At 40.0% G+C, this 11,262-nt stretch overlaps 1 protein-coding gene across 2 annotated transcripts in view; it reads left to right on the plus strand.

Annotated features, from left to right (window-relative positions):
- Positions 1-11,262, plus strand: part of TMTC1 (transmembrane and tetratricopeptide repeat containing 1) — a 710,718-nt gene that overhangs the window by 614,296 nt on the left and 85,160 nt on the right. For both annotated transcript variants that reach the window (XM_011979572.1, XM_011979573.1), the window contains one exon: positions 1,983-2,150. In XM_011979572.1, the coding sequence (XP_011834962.1) occupies positions 1,983-2,150 (168 nt within the window). The remainder of the gene's footprint in view (positions 1-1,982; positions 2,151-11,262) is intronic.

Below are 11,262 nucleotides of genomic sequence, written 5' to 3' on the forward strand. Positions count from 1 at the left end.
GGAGCCCAGAAGGCTTCATAGGATGCCCCGCTCAGTTTCGGTTGGGAGCAGCTGCGGCTAGAGGAACAGGGGGCAAAGCAGGCTTATGAACTTGAGCAGCCATTGTGGTCAGGCACAGCAAATGACACCAGCAAGGTCAGTTGTACCATATAAGTAAGACTTATAGAAAAGCTCCATACCTTTAAGGTTGAACAAGGGAGTTGTGGAAGTGAGAAGAGGTTTTTGGTTTGGGTTTTTGTTTTTACATTAGAGACTCTGTTCTGACAAGTGCAAGGCTCTTGCAAGATATCTGTGGCAGTCAAATCCAGTGCTTGTGGTGGGGGTTTGGGGAACATGGGTCTCCTTAAGCTCAAATCATCCTCCTCATTGGGGAGTAGGACAGTGACTCTCTTTGGCCGAACAGTGAACCCTAAACTTACGGAGCTGGACTAACCGACTTATGGGACTTGAAGGAAGAAATTAAAGCTCCAACTTGATTCCCAGGGTCTCCCAAGTCAGAAACCTCAAATGCTTCTCTGTTGTTTTTCTGCTCTTGATACAGAGAACAGAAGGTGGAGAAAAAAGCTTTTTTAAGCAGGTGTGTTTGGGAATGAGAATATTTAGTTGTTTCTTTTAACTAGAGCAACCTGTTTCACTAGACTGGCGTTCTCTGATTGTGGAGCCTGTGTTTTATTATAAATATATGTTTAGTTCCTAGAATATTGCCAGCCACATAAAAGAAAGAATGAATAAAAAAGAGAACAAGTATATGGGCTGTATTTACTTGGGGCTGTATTAATACTTCTGTTAGTAATAGTTTCTAATATAGGATAACTTTACACAAGCTTGCTTCTTTCTGAAGATATTCTGTAATAATTGGCAGTTATCATTTTTGGGAAGAATCACACCTGTAATCCCAGTACTTCGGGAGGCCAAGGCAGGTGGATCACTTTAGTCCCAGAGTTCGAGAGCAGCCTGGGCAGCATAGCAAAACCCCATCTCTACAGAAAAATACAAAAATTAGTTGGGTGTAGTGGTGAACACCTATAGTCCCAACTATGGGGGAGGCTGAGGAGGGAGGATCACTTGAGCCCAGGAGGTTGAGGCTTCAGTGAGCCATGATCGCACCACTGTACTCCAGCCTGGAAGACAAAGTGAGACCCTGTCTAAAAAAAAAAAAAAATCAGATTTCAACTAAAATCTACACAGCAATAATGGGTATAAACTGCAAGTTTATATTCTTCTGTGTCCAAGTGGCAGGCAGGAAGTGTCTCTATGGGCACATAGATGATGTGAGGGACCACGTGGCACGAAGCCAAAGGCTTTTAGAGACGTAATGCTGATATACAAAGTGCTACTCAGATAACACATGAGCCCTGTACCTACCGGTAAAGCTAGGCATATCAATACAGCTTGTCTGTGATGAACTCCAAGTTGTAAGGCTCAGGAGTCGGCCTGTGGGTAGATTTTCCAAAGTTTAAGGGCTTCAGCTGGCCCTGGAAACAGAGAACAGTCCTCCTTGGTGACCAGCATCCCTTCCAGGACCTGACGCAGAGCTTTCAGACACTGTCCCTACAAAGCTGTGATGTGACCTGTGGCAGCATAGACTCCAAATTTGGGCACATGGTGCCAATAGGGTTATACAATGACAGTGACATGAGGGAGCTTGGGTCAGAGGATCCGTTCAGGACTCAAAAGCTTATATGTGAGACTTCTCATGATGCCTCAGCTGCTAAAATCCAGAGCACTTTGAGCCTGCATGATGACTCTATCATTCTCTACACTGAAGAAATAGCAAGAAATATTTCGATAAGACATAGCAAATATGCTAGTGCAGCGCTTCAGAGAACTAACATGTTAATGTTGTCCAAGGCAGGGGAGTTTCTGTTTGTTTCTCTAGCACAGGACAAGCTTCATATGAAGGTTAGTTTTGTAGGAGATAATTCTGGGGGGAAGCCATTGCACCCCCAAAGTAATCCCGTTCCTTCCACTCTGTTTTCCAGCATGGGCTACTGCATCCTTTTTGTGCACGGACTGAGCAAACTGTGTACTTGGCTGAATCGATGTGGGGCCACCACCCTGATTGTGTCCACTGTGTTGCTGCTGCTGCTTTTCTCTTGGAAAACTGTGAAACAGAATGAAATTTGGCTCTCAAGAGAGTCCCTATTCAGGTATGACTAGACAGATAAAAGTAAATATCTTCCTGCTTATTTCTTTGCTTACAAATTGTTTCCAAACAAATGAGGTAACATGGGCCTGGCAGTATTTACCAAGGAAAACTATCTTTAGTAAAAGTTTTAAATGGAAGATGTAATTTTATCTGGGGTTTTAACTTTAGAATTTTTAAATGATGTATAAAACTTAACATGAGCTCATTCTAAGTGAATTTATGAAAATAAGGCTCCTGGGAAAGTTTTTGAGTCTGTGAATTCAGATGGAAACAGTTTTAATGATGAGCGGGGCTGTAAAATCAGCTATAAACAAAGTGAAACCGATAAGCCTAATCTCATTGTTCAGTCAAGTGCATGCGAAAGGTGAGCACACAGCCAGAGGGAAGAGAAATGCAGTATCCTTCTTTAGAATATTCCAGCATGCTATGTTGTGATCTGTGACCTAGTTGCTTTATTTTGAACCTTAATTTTGAACATTCTTTGAGACTGCCACTCATGATGCTATGTTTCTGGGGCTTAGTCAGCCTCACTAAATGTCACAGCCCTGGTGACCTTCACCTGGCTCTCTTGGCGTTGCCACACCTGACACCCAAACAGTATTTGCCCAGTCTCCCAAGAATCCCCAGTCTGGGCCTCTTCCAAGCTTCTGTCCTCACTTATGGACTGATTGGTCAATTTAGTCAGCATGATTTTTACTTGGTTTCCTGATTAGCTGGTACCCAACACTTATTCACTGGGGGCAAACAATTGAAGCAGAGCTGATATCACTTAAGAAAAGGGGAAACTGTTGGAAGAGGCTAGGAAAGCATACAGAATTGAAGGGAAGTGAAGAACCCGGCACGCCCAAGACAGGAAACGGGCATCTGGACAATCCCTCTTGAGCACCCTCTCAGAAACAAACAGGTAAACTTAACACCAGTTTTTTGGAAATACGCATCAAAGTCCTAAGAAAAGAAAGCTTTTTGGTTGAACTTAAGATTAGTCACATGCCTGCCCCTTGTCCCTAGCAGGGCACTGAGATGACTGACTGACCAAGAAGCCTCCTGTGAGTTCCATGGAGGGAGTTAGGGCAGGCAGAACCCCTTGGGATTCCACCCAGACTTCTCAAAGTGAGGCAACAGGGAGGTTCCCAGCAGGAAATCCAAGCACCGTAAGAAGGGGGAATAATCTTTGGGCTGCCAAAAATAAATGAATGAGTGAATGAACAAATAAGACAGAAGTTCACTGCACTCTTCTACTATTTTTAAATAATGCATTTGATTTTGCTATAATATTTGGCAATATATATTTAAAAATATATATTTTTAAAAATGTAAAACAAAAAGTCAGTCTGGCATGCATGTCCTATTATTTTATTTATGTATTATTACATATTATTGTCATGATCATCGTTATGATCATTTCAGTGGGTACTGTAGTTTTTTGTGTGAATTTTTTTTTAATGCATCTTTTTTTCCCACATAGATCTGCAAAATCACTCTTAGGTATCAGATTCTGTTAAGTCCCTGTCATACCCCTTTCTATTAAACACGATTCTCACTACAGACTCATTCCTTCCTTCTGCCTCATGCTAACTGAGGTCATTCTGTAAACACAGGGGTATTTAAGTTCAGTAATATAACTTCCTCTGAGTTCTGTTGGCATAATTTTTTCTTCCTTTCTCTTTCAATAGTCAGAGCTTTTATGAGAAACTTCAAAACAATTCTGCCCTGTGTTAAACCTTCTGCCTGCATAAAGGTACTAACAGTGGTTGTATTTTCTAATGATGTTGACTGCTTAATCAGAGCAACTTTGGGAATGGATGTTGGCAGACTTAGTACTCAAACCCTTTACAGCTGATGCCAACGATGTAAAAAAAAAGAAAAAAAAATACCTGACTGACCTTGCATCCAGAAACTTCTATTGTTTTAGATGGAAGTATGTAGTATCTTCACATCAATTGATTTCTAAACAACAGCCATTCGACATTTGTCCTTAAAGAGATTTTGTAACTGAAGAGACCTTTGGTGGTCAAATGAAATTTTGTGTAATGTGCAAATCAAAGCTATTGATATTTTTTAGAAATCTTTGCCTATTATCATTTATCTATGCCCTGAGAAAACTTTTAAGAATCTGAGACTTTATAAGACTATTAAGACTGTTCTTTCTCCTTCAAGGCCAGAACAGATGTTTTTATGAATTCATCTGTGCTGAGTAATGTTCAGATCAGTCAAACAAACATTTACTGAGAATCTATGAGGCACGTTAAGGTTAGTGGTTGAGTGCGGGGTCTGGAGTTAAGCTTTCTGGCTCTGCTCCAAGTTCTGCCATTGAATAGCTGTGTGATCTTAGGCAAGTTACTTAACCACTCTGTGCCTTAGTGTCTTCATTTTACAATGTAAAATACTAATGTTTATCTCCTGAGTATAGTGTAAGAATAAAATAGTATGTGAAAGATGCACAGGACAGTTTCTGGCATGTGGGAAATGTTGTGTAAGGTTTTCAGATTGTTACTATGCAGTGTGTTCTAGGATGAGAGAGAGAGAGAGAATGTGCATAGAGGACCTGGGAATCTGCATGGGAGGCAACACATGAACATATTTCATTATAATGCAGTGTTAAACCCAGAACACTATGTAAGTACAGGTGGGTGGGTAGGTGACTAAGACCAATTCAGGCCGTCAAGGATTATGCTTTTGTAGGTCTGAGCTGAGTATTAAAAGAGGAGAAAACCCTAAATTAGCCATAATGGCCCAAAACACAAGCCGGCTGACTTGAGTAAGAAAAATTTACAATAATTTCAGGGATGGTGATGCCCTTGGCAGAGACTCCATCTTCCCCTCTGTTCCAGACAATAAACCCATAGACCATTCCTAAAGCATATGGCCTCACCGAGGCCTCTCTAATTATGTGGGATGGTTTTGCCTGGCCTTTCCATGAGCAATCTTACAGAGTATCTTAAGATAGAACTTTGTGTTGAGAAAATACAAATTTTGGTCAAGCTCCAGCCTTTCCAGCGGAGGCCTCCTTTTACACAAAAGATCCCACTGTGTGATATATTTTTAGGAGATACAGATGCAGGGTTCCTGCACAATTTTATTTTATTTATTCATTGATTTATTTTTGAGACAAAGTCTCATTCTGTCACCCAGGCTGGAGTGTAGTGGCGTGATCATGGCTCACTGCAGCCTTGACCTCCTAGACCCAAGTGATCTTCTCACCTCAGCCTACCGAGGAGATGGGACTATCGGTGTGTGCCACCTCACCTGGTTAATATTTTTTTATGTTTTGTAGAGAACAGTTATCACTGTATTGCCCAGGCTGGTCTCTACACCTTGGCCTCCCTAAGTGCTGGGATTACAGACATGGGCCAATGTGCTTGGCCAAAACTTTTTCTATCAGCAAGAACCTTACACACAAAAAGCACAAGAACCCAGCACTTGTGTCTTATCAAGGTGTGGACAGGGTAAATTGTCTAAGCTGAAATAGCCTTTACAGAAGCCAAGATTTGAACCCAAATCTGGTATAAAAATCAAAAGATGCATAAACTTTGCCATGCCTATATTTTACATTGTGTTTTAACCTAAGCTAGCTCAAGTATAAGCAGAGAGAAAAAGATTTATGATCATAGCTGCAAGGCATATTTTCTTTAATTCTTACAGTAAGAAGCTGTTCTATGTGCTGAACTGGTAGGTAGATCACTGCATAGCTCTGGTTGGGCCTAGTGACAGCCCAGAACCCTACATTTGTTTGGAGTATATAAATATAATAACATAATTTGATTAGATTAAACCCTCTTACCTCTCCTAATCTTCAAAATACCTGGAAAGGGACAAACATATTTCCTTTTGCATCCAGCTCAGGGTCTCTCTAAATCCCATTCCTGAACTGTTTAAGTGATCCACAGACCAGCAATTAACATTTATGGCCTAGATCATCTTCCTACTCTGTAGGAAAAACAGTAGTTCTCTTTCCCCTTCTCTGAATTGCTGAGGCAGAGAATTTAGAATACCTCCCAGGGAAAAGAATATAAACCAGGTACTGACAGATTCTTTTGTAAAGGTCAGATAGCAAATATTTTAAGCTTTGTGGGTCATACAGCCTCTTTTGCAACTATTTAACTCTGATGTTGTCTTGGGGAAAAGACTAAAGACAAAATGTAAACACATGGACACACTCATGGCCCACAGGCTGTGGTTTTGCTTGCCAATCATATAAACATTGTGATAGTGACATTCTAATGTTACTTCGGTCTTATGGTACTGATTTTGTTAAGCATCAACTGTTGATCAACTTCACGATTGATTCTGACCATTTACTGGCCTTGGCTGAAATATCTGCTCAATGATTTATTGGGTCTGTAACCTTACAAAAAGGTCTTCATCTCTCTGAGCTTCAATTTCCTCATCTGTAATATGGGAGGCAGAGTAATACTACCTATTTGACAAGTTACAGCAAGGACTAAAGGAAATGATCCGTGGAAACTGTTGCTTAGCCCAGCACCTGATTTAAAGTAAGCATTCCATAAGTACTGTCCATCCTGTGTGTGGCGTTATAAAATCTCAGGTCAAGGCAGGGGTCAGAATTGAGGAGAGTCACAAATTCTTCTTCCTTTCCTTTTTGCTAACCTCTAACTGAATACTACGAATATTTTTTTCATGTTTGTTTTGTAATTAGGAATTTGGGGATGGTCCTTCTGACCTATTGTCCAATGATGCCAACAAAGCAAACTGGTGTTCTAAAACCTTGGAGATACACCTGATTAAAGTAGCTTTTTTGTTATTTATCTAGTTTTCCACAATAAAAGGTGTGAGGGAGATATGTGAAATGCATGAATTTAAAATCCTGAGTTGAAAGGGAGATGTTTATTTATAATCACTCTTGTAATTATTAACGGGGTTTTGAGTTCAGTCATATAATTTATGAATATTATATTTCTCTGTGGAATAAATATGGGTATAGCTGGATGTTTCTGTGATAATAATTGGAAGTATGAAATTGAAGCATCAAAAAAGCAAACAGGGAGACAATATATTCCTGGAGGGAAGAGTGACCTGGCCAGTTAAGTTCCAGGGAAAGTGTTGCCTTTGGGTTGTTGTTTATTTTCCTTTTTTTCACAAACTGTTCATTTTGAAATGAGAGCCTAGAAAAACATAGCAGAAAAATATCACAGAGAGAACATAAAGGTCAAAACCAACAATGGGAAAAAGCAGTGTGTTCTTAGGATTTTAGTGACTCCACCCACTTCTGCTTGCCTGTTAGGAACATTATTACTTCCTCTTGCCATTATGAAACAATGCCCTGATCTCAGCAAGGACCAGTTTTCCACAGGCCCAATTGTCTATTCCTCGGGTGGGGAATAAGTTAGAATTACTGTGCTAATCACACAGAGAAAAGGATCAATTTCAATAAATATGTCAGTTGTATTCATTGCTATAATCACAGTTGCCTTCAAAACTTACCGCTACCGTGCGCTATTTAGTTCTAGATAGAAAAAGTCGGAAATTTTCCTTAATAGAAATTTGATTATTAATGCCATTACTAATACGCTTACTTGGCTAAATGTAATGCCAATATGACTAAATTTATGTTGGATACTATCATTTGAAAAATTATATTAAAATCCTAGCTACCTGTCATACATTTTAGTTACTTTTTAACATTCAAATAAGGAGATTTTATAAACCATAAAGATATCATAAATGAAAGATAGTGTTAGTATTTTAGCACCCACCTCCGAAAAGAAGTATCCACAATCTATATAGGAAATGCCTTTGGTTGTCGTAGAAATGCAATACTGTCACTTATGACTGGACCACTGATCCTCTCTAAGGCTTGGCTCTCTGTTGTGTAAAATGAGAGGAAGACAAAGAAAATGAAATGGTCACCAGGGATCCTTTGGGTCCTCCTGTTCTGTGTAGTGCGAGGATTGTGATTCCGGGTACCATAGGAGTGACAAGTTCTCATTAGGCCATAAGGAGGATGTGTCCTTCTTGGCTACTGGATGCCTCTTAAAAGCAGAGGAAGGGACCTCATTCTAGTACATGAGAAGCATGAGTATTTTCCTTTGTCTGCAGCAGGTTTTGTTCAGACAACAGGGCAAATGTAGTTCTTGCCTCATTTTAGACCCAAAGGAAGCCAGCTCAGACATATGGAACCCCATCAGCAAGGTTTAAGTGAGTGAACACAGAGGAGCTCTTCATAAAGGGTAAAGCACAAGATAGATGCTGATCTCTGTTTTCAGCAAAACCTGAGTTGGTTCCCCTGACAGTTTAATACATTGTGCTTCACTAGATAGGCTAAAAAAAAAAAAAAAAAACCTTTAGCAACTGTACATTTAAAAATATACAACCTTCAGGCTATGTTATCAACCTCAGCTGGTGCCAACATTGGGCATTGATGGTACTCCTTAGATACTCTCCATGCAGCCAGAATTTCATCAACACCATCTATGATATTATTTATCCTTCTTTTCAGACAGGGAATAAAATAGAGGAAAAGTAAAAGGAAGCAACCCTCTTTATTCCATGTTCTTTCTTTTTCCTTTTTTTAATTGTATAAAATTATGGTGTACAACATGTTTTGATATGCATATCCAGTGAAATGATTACTGCAGGTAAGCAATTTAACATATCCATTATCTCCTATAGTTACCTGTTATTTTCTTTTTTGTATTAATAGTAAGAGCACCTAAAATCTACTCTCTTTAAAGATTTAAAATATACAGTACCATATTCTTAGCTATAGCCTTCTTTTTGTACATGAGATCTCTAGACTTAGTCATCTACATGACTGTAAATTTGTACCCTTGCACCTATATCTTCTCATTTCCTCTCCTTGCCACACCTACTAACCATTATTCTGTTCTCATTTTCTATGTGTTCAATTTCACTTATTAAGATTTCACATATAAGTAAGATCATGCAGTATTTTTCTTTCTGCATCTGGCTTTACTTAGCATAGTGTCCCTCAGGTTCACTCATATTGTTGCAAATGGCAGTATCTCTTTTTTAAGGCTGAATAATATTTCATTGTATGTATATACCACAAATTCTGTATCCATTCTTCTGTCCATAGACACTCAGGTTGTTTCCATATCTTGGCTCTTGTGAATAAGGGGAAAGCTCCTTGACATTGGCCTCGGCTATGGTTTTTTTGATGCAACACTAAGAACTCGGGAAGCTGAAGCACAAATACACAAATGGGACTCCATCAAACTAATAAACTTCCACACAGCAAAGGAAACAAGCAAAAAAGTGAGAAGACAACCTGTTGATTGGGATGAAATATTTGCAAACTGTATATCCAATAAGGGGTTAATACCCAAAATACGTAAGCAACCCGTACAGCTAAATTGCGAAACAAACCCCACAACTAATCTGATTAAACTGGGCAAAGGACCTAAATGACATCCTTGAAAAGAAGACAAGCAAATGGTCAACAGGTATACGAAAAGGTTCTCAGCATCACTAATCATCAGGGAAACGCAGAACAAAATCACAATGACATATTACCCCACACCTGTTACGATGGCTATTATCAAAAGCACAAGAGATAACAAGTGTTGGGATGGATGTTGAAAGAAGAGAACCTTGGTACATTGTTGGTGGGAATGGAAATTGGTACAGCCATTTGTAAAACAATAGGGAGGGTCCTCAAGAAATTAAAAATAGAATTACCATGTGACCCAGCAATCCTTCCTCTGGGTATTTACCCAAAGGAAATGAAATAGGTATCTCAAAGAGATGTCTACACTCCCATGTTCACTGTGGTGCGTTTTAAATCTCTGAAGCAGCTGTAAATGTGGGGTCTGCTGCTTTCAGATGGTCTGTTTCTTTTGGCTGTTCTCTAGCTTCACAGGTGCCCATCAGATCCCTCCTCTGGAGAGGTCCTCAAGCTCCCGGACAGTGGATTTTAGTGGGGCAGTCTTTGCTTGGTCCTCAGAGGCTGTTATTTCAATAAAAGCTCAACAAAAGTTGAGGTAGGAGTGGTGCCCATATAAAACGAGGAAGTACACTCTAACATACTTCTCCAGCGGGCTTTAACACATTATATGGAATTTTCCCATTAATCTGACCTTTAAATTAAAAATTAAATGTAAATATGTAATTAAATGTAAATATGTAAACATTTGAAAAGTTAAATGTAAATATGGACTGATTAAAGTACAACTGCCCAGAAACTAGGTTCTCATCTCGAAGTCCTTCCTCTCTTTCATCAGTTGTCTTCCTGTCTCATTTAATGCAAATAAGTTGCAGGAATTTCTTTTCCAAATAGCCTTCAAACCCATCTGTCTATATTTTATCATTCCTCCTACCACCTTCCTTCAGGCGAAGAAACAGAAACTCTAGAACCAAACTCCTCAGGTCCGAGTCCCATCCCTGCCACTTGCCAGCTGTGTGATCTTATGGACATTGTTTCTGAAGCAGCTACAAAGGACAAAACAACACCTTCCTGCTCCCACCCCTCCTCGTATGATCTTCAAATTGTTATTATCACCCCAGGCAGATGGGCCCCAACGTAGACAAGCACCAGGCAGAAAGTAAACCCTATAGGCACAGTCACTCAGTGGCATCTGGACAGCCTTACCCTTGCTGCTGGCCCTCCCTCATGATTAAGAACTTGGGCTTTGGTGATTGATATGGACTGAATGTTTGCATCCCTGCAAATTTGTATACTGAAGCTGTAACCTCCAGTTTCACTGTATCTGGATATAGGGCCTCTGAGGAAGTGATGAGGGTTAAATGTGCTCACACGGGTGAGGCCCTAATCCAGGAGGAGTGATGCGCATATACAACAAGGAAGAGGCACCAGAGCTTTCTCTGTGTGCACACACCGAGGAAGGCCATATGGGTCATAGATAGAGTGTGACCATCTGTGAGACAGGAGGAGAACCCTCATCAGAAACTGAATCAGCCATAACTTTGATCTTGAACTTCTAGCCTCCAGAATTGTGAGAAATAAATGTCTGTTGTTTAAGCCACCCAGTCTATGGGTTTTGTGTTTGTTATGGCAGCCTGAGCAGACCAGTACAGTGATGGCTACTGGATGCCTCTTAAAAGCAGAGGAAGGGACCTCATTCTAGTACATGAGAAGCATGAGTATTTTCCTTTGTCTGCAGCAGGTTTTGTTC

The sequence above is a fragment of the Mandrillus leucophaeus genome, unplaced genomic scaffold, assembly GCF_000951045.1.
Source record: "Mandrillus leucophaeus isolate KB7577 unplaced genomic scaffold, Mleu.le_1.0 Scaffold203, whole genome shotgun sequence".
NCBI lineage: Eukaryota > Metazoa > Chordata > Mammalia > Primates > Cercopithecidae > Mandrillus > Mandrillus leucophaeus.